Source organism: Danio rerio, chromosome 13 (genome assembly GCF_052040795.2).
Source record: "Danio rerio strain M-AB ecotype USA chromosome 13, GRCz13ab, whole genome shotgun sequence".
NCBI lineage: Eukaryota > Metazoa > Chordata > Actinopteri > Cypriniformes > Danionidae > Danio > Danio rerio.
In genome coordinates this window covers 31,913,036-31,931,365 of record NC_141033.1, presented here as the reverse complement: position 1 = coordinate 31,931,365, position 18,330 = coordinate 31,913,036, and the positions used below count along the sequence as shown (strand labels likewise).

At 35.1% G+C, this 18,330-nt stretch overlaps 1 protein-coding gene across 3 annotated transcripts in view; it reads right to left on the bottom strand.

Moving 5' to 3' along the window:
* The window catches only part of ogdhl (oxoglutarate dehydrogenase L), a 51,381-nt gene that overhangs the window by 22,506 nt on the left and 10,545 nt on the right, over positions 1–18,330 (bottom strand). For 2 of the 3 annotated variants that reach the window (XR_015506003.1, XM_087279468.1), the window contains exons 5-13: positions 12,517–12,632; positions 12,115–12,269; positions 9,882–10,028; positions 9,705–9,795; positions 9,427–9,606; positions 8,196–8,324; positions 7,907–8,086; positions 1,210–1,362; positions 452–554 (exon numbers count right to left, since the gene is read on the bottom strand). Coding sequence is in view for 1 of the 3 variants with exons in the window: in XM_087279468.1 (XP_087135594.1) it covers positions 452–554; positions 1,210–1,362; positions 7,907–8,086; positions 8,196–8,324; positions 9,427–9,606; positions 9,705–9,795; positions 9,882–10,028; positions 12,115–12,269; positions 12,517–12,632 (1,254 nt within the window). In the remaining 2 variants the exon portion in view is untranslated. Of the gene's footprint in view, positions 1–451; positions 555–1,209; positions 1,363–3,324; positions 3,785–7,039; positions 8,087–8,195; positions 8,325–9,426; positions 9,607–9,704; positions 9,796–9,881; positions 10,029–12,114; positions 12,270–12,516; positions 12,633–18,330 lie in introns of those variants that run through there. The other variant, XR_015506004.1, reaches the window with a different exon arrangement.

The window sequence follows — 18,330 nt, the reverse complement described above, 5'->3', positions numbered from 1 at the left end:
AGTTGTTAATTTTTAGTTCAGGTTAACCCACGGCATTGCCTAATGTTAACAATCATGACTTTGGATGTTTATAATGCATTAGTAAACGTTGAATTAATGATTTATTAATGAATTATGATTATTAAATGCTGTACATGTATCATTCATAATTATTTAATCTTAGTAAAAACATTAACTAATGAAAGCTTATTATAAAGTGTGACCATTTTCTTGTCCCTTTTGCAAATCCTTATGATGGGTAGCATGTTATAAACAGAATAGTATGTACTCTGTAAGTGAAACTTTTTAAAAACATCAAGAATAACTTTAGTACAAAAAAAGCCCTAGGACATGACTCCAGTTTTCAAAAATGCTAGACAACTAGAGCCTTTGGAGTCAAAAAATGTTGAGAAAAACAAATCTAAATACAAACCCAGAAATGCCTAGCATCTACAAAGCCCTGAAAATGTACCTGGCCATGGAGAGTCCAGCCAGTGGCGGATATGCAGGATCTTCTCATCTTTGGAGCTGGTGTACGCCTCCTCGCAGATCTTGTCATATTTAGCAACCTCCTCCTGAAAACAATTCACAGAACACAGCACTAGCCCGCCATCCACTATATTCATCAAAAAGCCAGACACTTGACACATTTGTGACAAATTATTAATTAATGATTCATGGCACCTATGTGCTACGGCGTAGAGAAAACAGCAAGATTCCAGTCACAATTTATTCTCTAAGTGAAATCCCCTGAGGAATGTCAGCGAGTGAAGAGTGACAGGGATGCAGTTGTAAATAAAACGAGCTGTCGCCGGGCGAGACAAGGTGTCAGCTATCCGCACTGGAGGGATGGTTTGGTCCGACGATTGTGGTTTCTACAGCGACACAAATCTGCGGCTGCTTGGGAGGAGGAGGGGTGGCGAGCGCCGAGTCCAGGGAACGAGAGCTCGGGTCAGCGAGTGAAGTATGAAACGTGTCATTTCCAGAGCGAAAAGACATTGGCTGAGCATCTGAACACAGCCTCCATCAATTGTCAGGAAACAATATACAAGAGGCACAGGAAACATCACTTCCTAATAGGCCGGGACAACAAACAACAGCTGTGGAAAAGATGCTTTGGATCAGTTAAAAGGTCAATTAGGATGACCTACGGGAGGAACAACAGCAGGTGGACATGTTCACGTTGCATAATGACGCGGTAATGAAATTTCCATAGGGTGAGACACAAACCTCAAACTCTTGCAGCGTTACAACTCCTTCAGAGATGAGCTTGTCGGCGTACTTTTTCAGCACGTGTTCTTGTTTACGGATCTGCTTGTACATTAAGGGTTGCGTGAACATTGGCTCATCCATCTCATTATGTCCAAACCGACGGTAGCACACCTACAGCATAATACACATCAATAATGTTAATATACATATATATATTTTACTTGATAAATCATAAATTCAGCATCATTAATCTACCAAAACAGTTTCTGCTCTTTCATAAAATTTACTTGAAGGATGTTTGTGCTCCAACTAAGTAAAAAAATCTAATTAACTAAGGTGTGTAGAGCCAAAAATATGTCAATTTAAACAGATATTATTAGTAGCACACAGAATGAGATCCAGACTGAAAAGCACAAGAAGAACACTTGAAAGAACTGAAAAGTTTACACATGATGATTCCAATTTTAATTAATTATGTGCACTTTCTTAAAAGAAATTGTTAAACATTCATTAGTCTGGATCTTAGTTAGTTATCTTTATTTGACCCCATATCTCAATCTAGGAAGAGATTTCTCAGAGAAATCTCAATTGCAGCATACACTCGCAGAGACTTCTGACATTTTACATTTGGCATTTATTTAAATAAATCACTTAAAAACATGGTACCCCCACTCTAAATAAATATCCAGTCTACTAGCCATCAACTACTATTGAGGGAGGATTAATTAAAAAACTTAATTGCTTGGGGTATAAATGATACATTTTTCCAATTTTTTTCATGCCTGGGACACAATATTGATGACCTGATAGTAACAATTGGAAGGTGTTTGATAAAGGATGTATCATCATTGACAATCATGATAGCCTTATTTAGTACTCTTTCTTTGTATATACTATCAATGCTCTTTAGTTTTATTCCCAACAATCTGTTGTTACCCCCTTCCCCAGTGGCCTCAGAAGCATTTCCATACCAACAGATTATACAAAATGTCGCAATACTTTCAATAAAAGCACTGTAAAACATGATCAACAATATGTTGATAACATTAAAAAGCAATGTTTTTTTAAAGAAGTGCATTCTCTGTTGAAGCTTTTTTTTAACAGTCAGTCTATACATCCCACTTAAGTTTACATCCCACTTAAAAATCTTATTCACAGAGCATATCTTTGTTTTTAATAAGCAGGCTACTGTGCTACAAACTGTCAACTTAAGATGCGGTGTATAAAGCATTTTCACACATTTCTACATTGTTAACAGTTAGTCATTTAGTTAAAGTATTATGAAAATATTTAAATCTCCAGGTACATTTTTAAATAATTTACTTAGTATTGCAAATGAACGGTGATTCTCTGGCACAATCATGTGATCATAAATGCAAAACAATGCCTAAATTACTTTCTAAATGATGATCAATGCATGTATGCTTTGTGAAAAGCCTCATAACAAGGTGTTACTCAAGGCATTTAATTGCTAACTTGATCGTAAAGAATCTTAGGGCCCTGTTTACACTAATATGTTTTAGTTTTAAAACTGCGTTTTAAAATAAAACCGACGATCCTCGTCCACACTGGCGTTTCACCTAGTATTTCTGAACAGCTCTCCATCCACACTATACCTCTGAAAACACACATCACGTGACCACACACACATACACTCTGGCATGCACTGCAGTGTATGTGCACGTCTGAGCTCCAGGCAGTCAGCAGGTGCTTTGAGCACATCTACCCAGATGAGAGCTGAGCACGTCAGACTTTAATTCATCTTGTTAACTATATCTAACGACATATTCCCTGACCTTGGTCTTTTGAGTCTATTACTTGTTCTCAGGTAACGTGTTTTGGCTGAGTGCAAAGACATGTTGATATATTAATTAATGTAAGCACGTACACTAGTTCTGCACATTTAACAGACTGATTGCTTTATATCCTATATCGTATAAACTTATTGTACATTATACTTTTATAATGGCCATTATTGTTATTAAAACTGATATTTAGCAAAAGAGATTATTTAGTATTTTCAAAGAAAATGAAAGAAGGCTGTAATGTCATAGGCTCCATTTGTTATGAAAATGCATACAGTGAAGATGACGCTCATATAAATATGTAGCTACACAACGCCTTAACATTTTTGTGTCTGTTAAGTTGCTAATATCAAAATGAAGATAGGCTGTTCATCATATCTAGCAAGTTGTCATGAATGAAGTGAAAAAGCCTCCCGAGATGAAAGCATAAGAAGCAATGTTTTTTTATATTTATGTAGAAAAATAATAATTTTTGTAACATTTTGTTTCTTTCATTATTTTTTATTCGTAAAGATATTATCATATTGCTGTTCATCCTGTGTGTATTAAGCAATGTTTAAGCGAGGCGCCCAACTAACGTGCTCTGCGCTGGACTTTAGACCTCCTCTCAGCTGGTCTATTAAACAATTTATTTTAGATCCTCAAAATAGCAATGCATCAGCAATGCGCCTTAACACACCTCCTTTTTAGACCAGAATGCCTATGGGCGCACATATGAGCGCAAATGCATTTGCTATTTAAACAGTGTGGTGCAACACGTCAAAAACGACACTTGTGTCAAGCTGAAGCTACACTGTTAACCCTTACTGTAGATTATGCAGTAAATAACTGTAAAATAGCCAGTGTTTAGCTGTAATGAAAAGAAACAGTATTTTACTGTAAAAGGAGCAGGATTTGTATGAAATTCTGTAGTGCAAAGAATAAATTACAGTAATTTACTCTATGTACCATTACAGATATTTACTGTGATAATAAATGGTAAATTACTGTTCAACCATTACTGCCCCATCTACTCTAATGCTTTATGTTCCTATTTTATATTTATTTTATCTCTGTGTTTTCTTTGGTTCTTTTTATGTTTTTAACATTGAGTATCAGGAGTCAACCAATGCCACAGAGCTTATTAAAAGGTAAGTGTAAGATATGGACGAAATGCATTTAAAGGCAAAAATATTCACACAGAGCAAAGAAATTGTCACAATAATTTTTATAACTTTGTTTACTTTTTCTACAATTAATCTAATTTAATTGCCTAGTTTGACCTATAGTTAAGATTTTAAATTGCACTTTCAACTGAATATTAGTATTTTGCTAAATAACTAGTAAAAATGTGTTATTTAAAAAAAAAAAATATATATATATATATATATATATATATATATATATATATATATATATATATATATATATATATATATATATATATATATATATATATATATATATATATATATATATATATCTTAAACAACACCCACATACATTTTTGCAGAGACTCAATGAATTTGTCTGGAAAACTGGCAAGTAAAAGTGCCATTAACAGTATAAAGGCTTTCCTAAATAAATGTATAAATCATGATATTTGTTGTGTTTTTTATTATTACTACAGATTTGGAACGACATGAGAATCAGATTATTTATTTATTTATTTTTTTCTATGGATGAAGTTTATATTATAGTATATTTTTATTGTTTTTATTAAACGATATGTGCATAACTGTGATAAATGTAGGCAGTTGCTTTGAAAATATGCTATGTACCAGGGGTGTCAAACTCCTGGAAGGCCACAGCCTAGTAGAATTTAGTTCCAGCCCTCCTTCAACACACTACCTTTAGATTTAGTTTGATCAGGTGTGTTTAATTAGTATATCTGCACTGTTACTCTGTAGATTGTGCAGTAAATAACTGTAAAAAACAATGATTTAGGCATCACCACACACACCCACAGGCTGTCCGTCTTATTCTAAACACAAAGGTGTTAGAAAGAGTTTTCAGAAAATGTTGGCCCTTTAAGAGAGCCAGGTGTTTGATTTGTTTACTGCTGAGTGTGCTCTATTCTCTGTCTATCAATTCAGATGTAGAGTCTGATATGTTTTAGGCTTTAAATAAGAATCTAAAATGAGTAAGTAAAATGTGTTCAAATGTTTTTGTGGGTTTCTAAAATAAGGCTGTGTTTTAAGTTATATTGTTGTTATCTTGAACAGTGTACTTTAAAGCTACATTGTTAGCTAGTTAGCCTCTCCTCATATAACTTCTTACATTACTTTTGTTTAAGTATATGTATTTATTGGATATTGCATACTGCCATAATGTACAGATGCTAACAGTTGTATGTATCTTTCTGGCAACTAAGCCAAAATTAAATTCCATCATCTCAGTAAGGTAACATGTGCACATCATCACAGGGAATTACAAAAACATGATACACATAGCCATCCACACACAAAAGCTCCACTGTCCGGTCCCAGGTTGTGAGTTTGTTGCTAAGTATTTTTCAGAGCAGTGTTTCCACCTATGAATTTATATTTGAAACAATAAAAAAGTTTGTTGTCATGAGATAATTATAACAATAAAAGATTGGATCCTTTAGTTTTTCGGTGTTGCCAACTTTATTTTTGTTTTCTATAATTATTTTAAACTTTTTGAGATTTGACAGGGCTGTTAATTATTTAAAACTTTAAAATTTAAAATAATTATTTTGTGTTTTTTGCTGTTCATTTTTTTTTTTTTTTTTTTTTTGCATGGTCAGCATTGAGGAGAGAGTAACACATTTCACTGCAGCACTTTGTGTGTGTGTGTGTGTTTATTGGATATGTGATTGTGATAAATGTTAGCAGGTGCTTTAAAAGTATGCTATATACCAGGGGTGCTTAATCCTGTTCCTGGAGATCTACGTTCCTGCAGATTTCAGTTGCTATCCATATCAAACACACCTAAACCAATTAATTAGGACCTGAACACCACGTGATAATTACAGGCAGGTGTGTTTGATATGGGTAGCAACTGAAATCTGCAGGAAGGTAGATATCCAGGAACAGGATTAAGCACCCCTGCTATATACCATGGGGGTCAAACCCCAAGTTCTTGAAGAACTGAAGGGCAGCTGAGTTTAGTTCCCACCCTGCTTCAACATTACCTGTAGATTTCTAACGAGCCTTAATTAGTTTTATCAGGTGTGTTTAATTAGTTACAGCTTAAAGTCCCGGTCACACTGCACTTTTCTCCCTATAGACTTCCATTCATACGCATGTGAATGCTGCAGACCTGGAATGCATGCTCATGCGACAAATTTTACAGTTTGCAGCATTGGAAAGTTCAAGCTTGGAGAACTCTGAACTGCAAAATCACATCATGTGATTGCTTGAGACTAATCAAAGATCAAACCATGACCTCTCTGAACAAAAATTATGGACCAGTTGCTTGCTTTTTCAATCTCTTAATATTTTGTTTAATCCCACTCCTTTTCGCAGAGCCATATGACATATGCATTTTGCATGCTTAAACGTTAGTTTGACTGCATCCTTGCTGTGCAGACCTGTGGCTCTCAGTAATATGTAAGATGATATTTATATCTGCTGATATCTTAATTTTGTTATACATTTTCTGTTTTATATTTGTTTGCTGCCAAAACAATAAAATAAATTTGTCAGAATTTACAACTTAATTAATTTAAAGAATTAATAACAGGTAAGAATACTAATTAATTTTAGTAACACCTTGACATACTATTGTGTATGCAGTATAATGCTGTGAGTTGTAACACTACAGTACAGTAATTAACTGTACACAGTTTCCAGTTAGTTACCACTATTGCTCTATTACAGTAATTAACTGGCAACAATGTTGCCAGCTACTCACTGCAATGGTTTGGTTACAGTAAACAACTGGCAACACTGTTGCCAGCCGCTCACTGTAATGGTTCAGTTTCAGTAATTAACTGGCAACACTGTTGCCAGTTACTTACCTTAACCAAACTTTTACTGTGAGTAGCTGGCAACAGTGTTGCCAGTGTTCTACTGTGAAAAAGCCTGGTAAGGTCTAACAGTGTAGCAAACAACATTTGCGTCATGTCTAGCGCCGCATTGCGCCAGGTGTATGATTGGGCCCATACAATGATTCGGGGAGGAGCTTTTGCAGCAGATCTGAGAATGCTATCTAAATTTTCTATTTAAATATTGTAGTGATATTACTATAAACTTAGTAACTTTATTCATTTTGACTAAGGTATGTCTTCAAAAACCTAAAAAGTACTGTTGACAATACTAACTTTGCCATCTGAATAGACAAAGAGCATTAGTCATTTGTTTCATTGGCATTCAATGCCACAAAAACAATATGTTAACAAATGGTCCTACTTTATTTTATATTGTGTCCTTAACTCCCAAATATAAATAAAGTATGCTTATTGTGTTCATATTCTTTGATGCTTTTGAGGTGGAACAGGGACAGATTTAGGTTTAGTATGAGTAATGAGCAAGGTATTGGGATAAATGTAATTGCAGAAATAAATAACATATGTAATTACATACAGATAAGTAAAAAGAGTTACAGTGTAAAATTGATTGTACCTGATTGTACATTGTACAATATAATGTGAGAGCAAAAATTTTACTAAGTGTGTTTCAGTGTTTGGTGATTATGCGTTAAATGGTTAAATGCTGTCAGTATGATCATTAAGGGTCAATTACACTCATAGTTTTGACATTTGTGTCTGTTAGATAGATTGCTTTATTTTCAGATTGAAGTAATTAAGTTTTAAGAGAAAACATGATTTTTTGTAAGAGAAAACATGATTCTTGTACCATGATAATGGATCTCTAGTCAAGCACTGGAGCAGTTTTCAAGAGATTTATCTTCACGTTCAATTAAATTTTTTTGTGATATGTAGGCTGTGTCTTCACAGAATTTACCAGGTCAATCACCACATCCTTGTTGAAAGTGGTTCTCCACTCTGCTGCAATCTTGCACACATACATCACAGCCTCTGGGTCATCAGCGTTGACGTGGAAGATGGGTGCGTTGACCACGCGAGCCACATCTGTTGGATAGGGCGATGACCGTGCCATTCGCGGATCAGTTGTGAATCCAATCTGGCAACATCAGATAACACTCATCAATCTACAACATGCTAAAGGTCAGGGGTTACGATCCTGCTTCACCTCAGGACTCTAATAGGAAAATCTGATGTTTGATGCTAACCTGATTATTGACAACCACATGGATGGTGCCATAAGTAGTATATGAAGGCAGTTCACTGAGATGGAAGGTTTCATAGACGACTCCCTGACCGGCAAACGCAGCATCACCATGCATGAGAATTGACATCACCTGGAGAACAATCAAATTCACTCATGATTTGAACTATTTATTTATATCAGGGCTGCACAATATATCATTTCAGGATCAACCTCGCAATGTACGCATCAATGTAAAATTTCAAGTCCGGATTTTACCAGTCTCCACAGTGCAGAATACAAGTGATTTGTTGAGTCATTGAAAAGTTTGGCCATAAAAGATAGAAAGTTTATAATTTAATACATTTTATAAGATCAATGTGTTTTTAAAGGTGCCCTGTATTGAAAATCTGAATATACCAGGCATAGTCAAACATAAAAAGTTCAGTCCATGTAAATGGCCATACCATAAACCTCAAATACGTTTCCTCATTCTTGTGTAAATTCTGCAATTGTAAACCACAGGTGAAAAGCAGGCCAATCAGAAAGCAAAGCAGACTGTTATGTTACTCCTGGGGTATGCCCTCAAGATTTGCATGTACTTCAAATGGTGTTCTTCATCATCCTGTCTCATCAGGACATCCACAATCAAAACACAGACTGTTGCACAGGGCATTATTAAAATTCATGCTCCAGGCTGCATTTTGAGATTACAACAATGATAATTTTCCTCCCTTATTTTTAAGAATATTAAGGTTTATATTAAAATTACTCTGTATGTGGGACTCTTATTTTGAAAATAGGAGAAGCAGCTTTTTAAAAGCATTTAAACTTAGTTTAAAGCATTCTGGCATAAGAAATAATATAGTAGCTTTAACAAAAAAATCGTTGGTATTTATTTATGAGATGAGGACTATATAGTGATATTTTACATTTGATTATTACATTTCAGTAACAGAATATAAGCCACAAAGCATTGTTTGTATCTTAGCTTCATTGCATTTATCAATGCTTGGAAATTTTTATATTTTATGAAGATGCATTACCCTAAAATTACCCAGAGCAATACAAAATTACAGTTTCTTTCCAAATTAAGCTACTCAAGCCATCTTTTTTCCTAATAGTTTTATCCAATATCTTGTGTATCTAATTTGTATTCTTCTAACATGCCAAAATGTTGAGCCATTATATAACAGAAAAGGCAGAAAATGTGGTTATGTTTTTCATATGTAATGATAATCTGAAAATTGTTTCACCCTCCTTCCTTCAGTGTCTCCTCTGTAAAACTGCTCTGCTTTGGTCTTGCCCTGAACGACAGGATCTACAGCCTCAAGGTGAGATGGGTTAGCCATTAGTGACAATGTGATATTCTTATCCGTTTCCCTGTTTATCCGTTCATGGTACATCCCCAAGTGATATTTCACATCTCCTGAGCCCTGGAGTAGATTAAAGTGTAAAGCTTACATTAGAAAAAGCACCATAAGAGAATGAAGTATTTGAGATGACAAAATCCTCGCTCTTCAAACTAAATCACCTCATCTGCAGCCTCCAGTTTGGGATCAAACTGACAGAATATTTGATCCAAATCCTTGCGAACTACGTTGGCCAGAACGTTCAGTCTTCCCCTGAGTGAAGCGGAGGTTGTGTTATTATTGCTGGGGTGAATTCATAAGAGCAGGGTGAGATTGAATGGTGCAGGTTTCAGACGTACCTGTGAGGCATTCCCATAATTACACTTTCTATACCAGCTTCACTGGACTTGTCGATGATCATCTTCAGCGCAGGGATGAGGACCTCACAGCCTTCCAGTCCAAAGCGTTTCTCTGAAGACCATTTGCGAGCAAGGAAGTCCTCAAACCTAGAACAATGGATCAAGTTTAACAAATTATTATTTAGGAAACTTCATTCATTAATTTTCCTTCAACTTAGTCCCTTATTCATCAGGGATCACCACAGCAGATTGAACCGCCAACTTATCCGGCACGTTTTACACAGCGGATGCCCTTCCAGCTGCAACCCAGTACCGGAAAACATGCATACACACTAAGTCACATACATAAACTACAGCTAATTTGTATTCATTTTCTTTTTGGCTGAGTCCCTTTATTCATCAGGGGTGCCACAGCGGAATGAACCGCCAACTTATCCAGCATATCTTTTACGCAGCGAATGCCCTTTTTGCAACCCAACACTGGGAAACTACAGACAATTTAGCTTATCCAATTCACCTGTACCTCATATCTTTGGATTGTGGGGAAACCTGGAGCACCTAGAGGAAACCCACACAAACTTGGGGAGAACATGCAAACTCCACACAGAAATGCCAACTGACCCAGCCAGGACTCGAACTAGCAACCTTTTTGCAGTGAGGTGAAAGTGCTAACCACTAAGCCACCCAGTCGCCGCATTTAGCAAACTTTAATTTGTTAAGTTAATATGAGATACAAAATGCAGTTCCACAATGTACTTACATAACTTTAGGTTGCCAAATTGTGGTATAATCCTTTGGTGCTCAATTTTTTTTCTGGTTCTTAATTTGTCAGTAAAATGGATGCATGATTTTGTTTGTTCAATCACATTTTAGTTATATTTAGTATTTAGTAGATTCCATGGTACTATTTATACTTACCACATCTAGCAAATACCTGAAGAGGACATTTGTAATTTAAACTAAGAGTAAATCTAGAATAATTTTTAAATTTGTGAGGTTTGCATAGTCAAAAATGTGGTTCTGAAAAGAGCACAAACAAACAAAATGCCCAAAATTAATTCATTTATTCATTTTCTTTTTGGCGTAGTCCCTTTATTAATCTAGGGTTACCACAGCAGACTGAACCTCCAACTTATCCCACACGTTCTACACAGCAGATGCCCTTCCAGCCACAACCCATTACTGAGAAACATACACACATACACACACACACACACACACACACACACACACACACACACACACTACGGACAATTTAGCCTATCCAATTCACCTATACCACATGTTATGTATTTTCCTAAATATGTTTTACTAAAAAGATGGTTTCCTAATTGATGTTGATAATGAAATCTGTTGAGGAGAGTTAAAATTTTGATTTCTTCATTTAATTGTTTACTTCCTGCACTGTCAAACATTAAAAGTTGAATTAATTAAAACTTTTAAAGCAACTGGCTGCAAAGAAATATTGAGCTTTTTAAACTTCAGTGGTTAAAGTGGTGCCAAATAATTTTTTTTCAAATTGAGTTGAATGGACTTATTCCATAAAGTATACTTGACTTAAACCACTTGACATTTCATTTCATTTCAACTTTAAAACCTAATTTGTCACTTCAACCCCTGAGGTTGAATAAACTCAATTTCTTTGCAGTCAGTTGGTTTAAAATTTTAACCTAACTTAAAAAAAATATTTGGCACAACTTAAAACACTGAATTGCAAAATTGCTTTGCACCCAGTTCCTTTAAATTTGTAAGTTAACTCAACTTTTTATTTTTTTACAGTGTGGGCGCAGTACCAAATGTTTCCCCTTGATAACATTTGTTTTCCATTTCATTAAATGCAACATTTTTTTGGCCATAAACAATACTAATGTGGCAATTATTTTCAAGTTAAATTTACTTTCATTTTATTTTTGTTTCTTTTAATTAAAAAAAAAATGAATATAATATTTATATTTTCCAATTAAAATGGTCAAATCAAACATTAAAAGTTGAATTTAAGCAACATTTAGACGTTTAACCCTGACAAAGGAATGCAGAAGCTTTGCAAGAGAAAATTAACTGATAATTCTTCCTCCCATCACATTTATTTTTATTTTTTACCATCACCGTGTCCACTGGGGCTTCCTTAAAAATTGTGGTTTAAGCAAGAAAATTAAAGTCTATGATAAGTAAACAAAAACACCACACAAACAGTACTTTAACAGTACTTTAAATACACTCTAAGGATATTCACCGTGTTGAGCGAACCAGCCTGGCCAGCAATGTCCTCTTCTCTCGGGCAGAAAACTTCATGATCCCTGGAGTTTCAAATTTTTGTCTGATCCACTGGCACTGCTCCATATTATTGATAAACATGAATTCCACTCCCGTATGGCCACAGTAGGATGTCTGAAACATTCCAGCAAATCCAGTTTACCCTTTCATTTATTAATGCATTCATTTTTGAAGTATAATTAAGCCTCAACATAATATAAACGATGAGCTTGTCATATTGGCTTAAATTACATCCTTTCAAAATAGCTAGTGAATGTCATATCTGAATCAATTCAGGCACAAAACCAGCTAATGAGAAATGAGGAAGGAGTGTTTCTGCTCAAATACCGGGTAATATCGCAGTAATCCTGCATCTACCCACCTCAAGTCTGTGTATGATTTCTCTCAGTGGGAGTGTGTTTTCATTTCCCCCAATAAATGTGGTTAGTGGCAACTGAAATGATTTATCCAGATCAGATTCTTCCAAGCCATACGATGCTGAAGATTAAAGAGGAGAGGCATATTAAAGCAAATACATCAATAAAGCTATGCTTTAATAAAATGTAATAAAACCCTAGGAATGTTGCTTTTTAAATCAGATATTATAATATACAGCTAAGTAAAGATGTGTTTATTATGGACCCAACTAATGACTTAAACATGCATTTCCAAGTCAATTTAACACTAAAACTAAACATATATTACAGATATAAACAAATTAGAAACAAGTAATTGTAAATAAAACTCTCTTTAATCATAACTCAGTTAAATCTCTTCAATCCAGTTAATAAGAGTTATGTATTTGTCAATAACACATCACAGCTCATGCGTTTTTCCATTTGAGTGTTCCACTTTTCTATAGTTTTTTCAATGCAAACACATGATTGACAGATGTGCATGTATTACAACCTGTTGGATTTTGGACAAATTATTGCAGTAACACTTTACTTGAAGGGTTGTTCATAAGACTGTATGAATGAGATATTATGCAAGCCTATTACAAATGTCCTAATATGTCATTAGCTCAGTTATCATGACATTTAAATCCAAAAATTAAATTTTTTGTTTTGACAACCTGACTTAAACAAATACCAAAAGAACTGGTCTATTATTATTATTGATATTATTTCTGTCATGACTTGTCATAAATCGGTCATTAACATAATTGTCATGAGGCCATTATAATTGTGTTCTGAATATTTTTCTGATCCTTTTCAGTGGAACAAACTGTATTTGTCATTAAAATGTCTCATTAAAAGTGTCATTATTTTGTCAAATAATTTTTAAGTGCATCATTAACATTTAATGGCAATTTAATGACAAATTTAGCTTGTGCCACTGTAGTTGAGGTCAAAAATAATATTAGTGATGCTGATATTTATAATGGCTTCATGACGACCATGTTCAAGATAAATTTATGACTAGTTTTGTTGTCTTGGTAATGTCAAATTGTAATGAAAAAGTTAAAAACAGCTTGTAATGTATTTTTTATGTCAAGTTGTTATAACACACAATTTCATCTTTGCATTTAAAGGGGTGGTCCACTATGATATCATATTTTAAACTTTAGTTGAAGTGTAACGAACATAAACAACATCTCTGAATGTAATACGCTCAAAGTTCAATGCAGAGGAAGTCATTGGCTTTTACAGAGATGGCTAAGCAAAATCGACAGTAAACCAAGTTTGGGGACTACAAAAAATACATTTGGGCTAGTGAGATCACAAGAGCTTCAGGTAGCGCACATTCACCATGCGCATACACCTCGTGAAAGCATGTGGTCAGTGGCCGTGTAATGTAATAGCAGAGAAAGCTAAAACGCCATCCAAATGCTGCTATTTCCACAGAGCTTCTTCTGTTTTTGTATTTGGCCTTCCAAAGTACATAACTTAAAGAGAGAAGTGCTTACAGTTTAATTTGAATTATGTTCAATAGAATTATAAAACAGATATAGCTCTAATGTTAGTATTTGACAAAATGACCAGAATCTCTCCCAGTTCAGTGCTGGATTCGGTTAAAAACTCCACCAACCGACGAAGCTGTGGATTGTGAGCCACAACCTATAAATATTTTTTTTTGTTAAAATTGATCTATTACATGCATAGTTTCTAGCGTTAACGGTGTGTTGTAGCGAGGACATAAACAATGGGAAATGCTGTTTGGCACCGCTAACAAGCTACAGATTAATATTTATCAGTCAAACCGCTATAAATGGCCACAATCTTCAGAAGCCTCTGCAGTGTCTCTCTATGCGGCTGCATTCAGTGTCTCTCTATGCGGCCACTTTCCTTGCATTCTACTTCTCAAATAACAGACTCGCTAAAGATATAAGAATGTTCTATATTAATTACACATGCTTATTCTGAATATGTGACAGACACTTGTCAGGTTTTATTTTAGAGAGCAGGTATGAGGTTCAGCTGTGCGTCCTTCATTTTCTGTCTGATTAAGGCACAGTCTGATACAGCTAACAGCTACGGTTTACACAGCGCAAAATCGCTCGCTTGTAGGAGCGTGACATGAAGCAGATCCGCGAATCACAGCACATTATGTTAGCTGAACAATCAGAGCCTCTAAAAAACTAGAAAATATGACCGTCGTTTTCATGTTAGCAGAGTAGCTGTATATAATCAAAGTAAGATATATGAAAAAATAACGTGATTTTCTACAAATGAAGCATGAGCACACATTGCTTTAGAATCGTATAAACACAACTATGCCTTATAAATATCACCCCTTTAACATGTCAAAACTGAGCGAATGACAGTTAATGGCACTTGTGATAAACTTTAATAAAAATCATGATAGTGATAGGCGCAATAGATAGTGCTGTCGCCTCACAGCAAGAAGGTTGCTGGTTCGAGCCTCAGCTGGATCAGTTGGCATTTCTGTGTGGAGTTTGCATGTTCTCCCCGCGATCGTGTGGGTTTCCTCTGGGTACTCCGATTTCCCCCACAGTCTAAAGACATGTGGTATAGGTGAATTGGGTAGGATAAATTGTATGAGTGTGAATGAGTATGTATGGATGTTTCCCAGAGATGGGTTGCAGCTGGAACGGCATTTGCTGCATAAAACATATGCTGGCTAGTTGGCGGTTCATTCCGCTGTGGCGACCCGAGATTAATAAAGGGACTAAGCCGAAAAGAAAATGGAAGAAAGAATAAAAATTGTGATAGTTGAACACCCCTTCAAGTAAAGTGTCACCAGTTTGGCTATTGTTCCTCTTTTGTAAGTGGCTTTGAATAGAAGTGTCTGCTAAATGCATAAACATAAGCATGTAATCCTCTATTGGATAGTTACATTCCTTGATTGGTTAAAGGTATTGTAAATTACTCAAGTCTGGGAAATTTTGAGATCACACCCTTTCTGTCAAAGAAATTCTTCTCATAAGAAAGATACGCTCATGTTCAGTTTTTCAGGTATGGTACTCTATAAGTACTCTGCTGATAGAGAAGCATATGTTTGTGAGTTACCATCATATTTTGTGCTAAAATTAAATTCTAATGCTTTTTACTGTCAGGGTCGTTGTCATCCATCAAGTGGAAGGATGACATTTAATGGTGTACCATTTACAATGTAACTAGTTAATACATTTTATTTGACATTTTACCTGTAAAATATGTTTAGTGTGGTATCTGTTTTACAGATTTTATATATATATCATATATATATATACACACACACACAAAAGTAGTTGTACAAAAAAAAAACATGGACGTCACATGAGCTTCACATGTTAAAATCATGTACACTGTGGTTTTGTAATGTTTACAGTAAGATAAAGTAGTTTTATATTTTGATTTCGGTCACGCTTTATTTTGATGGTCCATTTGTTGAATTTAAGTTACACTGCATCTACATGCAAACTAATTCTCATTAGATTATAAGTAAACTGTTACTGTAGATTGGGGTTAGGGTTAGAGTTACTGTACTTGCAAATTTTAGACAGTTAAATTTCTGTTTAGCAGTAGTATCAACAGATGTTAGGCAGACAGTCTACTTATACTCAATTAGACCATCAAAATGAATTGTTACCATGAGGGGGAAGGATTGGCAAATAGGACCTCGAGATGGGAATCAAACTCGGGTCGCCGTGAACACCGGAGTGCCATGTATAAACACACTAACCACTACACCATTGGCACTGACATGTATTCAACTTTTGAAAACATCAGTTGCACTGACCTAAAATGTCTGAAGTTGAGTGAACAAAAAACTCTTATGGAAATTGGTACTAAGAAATACATTATCAGAACAAACAAACATAGTTCAATTGAAGAAACAGATAGGCATGCTTCACATGTGCAGCATTACAAAACATTTTTCCCTGTTAGTCCTGCCCTGTTTTGGTCCTAGTCTTGTTTACCATTATTGTTGTTTTACCTCCTGTCCTGTTTCTAATTCTGTGTCTAATAAATGTTTGGTAATCATCTGTCCCTGTATAGCTTTTTACACAATTGAACTATGCTACAGCTCTACACTCTACTGTCTTATTAATTTAAGGTGAAATTAAATTAAATTAATTTATAATTAATATTTATATATTAATTATAAATAATTATTAATATATTTAATAATTAATTAATAAATTAATATTAAATTATAATAATCTTTTAATAATAAAATTGTCTTTTTTTTTTTTTTACTCAACTTCAGACATTCCAGTTCTGCAGACAAAAAAAATGTTCAGTTGGCACAACTTAAAAAGTTTTGTTACAGAGTAGCCAGAAAAATAATAATCTGTATTACTTTGTATTACTGACAAGTAATTTTAGGTCAGTGCAGCTGATGTTTTTAAAAGTTGAGTGAACAAGAAAAAGCGAAAGGAAAAAATAAGTTTGTTTTTTTTTGTACTAAATTAATTGTTTTTATAGTTTAATATATTTTTTTTCTGTAAGGGTGGTGGCTTTACAATCATTCAACAAAGTAATAGCATAACAGCATAATGACTCACACAATGCTTTTTATATTTTTTCAATCCTCGTTGCAAATTTGAATTATTTGCTAAATTAATTACCATATCGGTATCAGCCTGAAGCCTTGATATGTAAATCCTAACTAACATCATGACCAATTTCATGGTTAGTTACACCCCTAAAGGGTGAAAGAAAACCATGCAATGAAGGCAATCACAGTAGTTTGTAAATGCATCCTGTAGTAGATAACACTGGGGTCTATCAGTAAGACTGTGTCTCCTCAAGAGAGGAGCACACACAAGAGGAGACAGGTGCAAATGTAATTAAAGCCACTGCACAGATAAAGAGGACAGATGCATCAAACCAAAAATTAAGAGTCTTCTGGTCAACTATACGTGCCCTCATTAGCTGCATGAAAGGCTAAGACAAAATGTGACCTGACCAACACGATGAGAGTGGTAAAAGAGGCATGTTTTGAGAGGTTTTCTCACTGGCTATTACTCTCTCTTTTCGATCTGTTGTGAGAACATGTCCTACATCCTTCTACTCTGGCGACACTAAAGGCAATAGGACCCGACAGGAGCAAAGGGGAAGATTTATGGGCCTTTATCTCAGATAACATTAACCTGTGCTCGCGATTGAGTCTGGGGCATAGCTCTCTCTTCCAGCCCCTGTCGCTGTCTGAGACTGGGGAATCTGTAATGGCCCAATGAGGAATTGTTTGCTGACCACTTACACAGCTACAGCGACTAAAAGCAGACACACATGCTCTCCCCCCTCCCCACTTTACATTAATCGAGCCCTATGAGTCACCAAATTACCAAAACGTAAGCACTGATACCGTACAAGCAGTGTTACTAAACTTCATTACGGTAATCTTGATCCTTATATAATATGAAGTGCTATCAGCTCTGATTATGGGGACCGGGAAGCAACTTCCAATGGTCTTCGGAAGCCCTGAGCTAAAATGAAAAGACTGATCTAAAAGATACCACAGGAAGATCTCAGAAAATGGCGTTTGGTTTTATGTGAATATAAATTATATGTTTTATACATTCTGCATATTGAATAGTTTTTATTTTGCATTTTCATGATATGGAGGTCACAGTTTGTCATTTGATGAATGGTCTAATAACTGGAGATTTTTTTTTTTTTCAGTTGGCTCCAACAATCTAATTTTCCTTTCATAATTAAAAAGGAGATGTATGCAGCGGATGGGTGCAGTTTTGTTGCTACAGTGACGTATAAACACGAAGGCTGGGTGGCTAAGGTCAGCCACC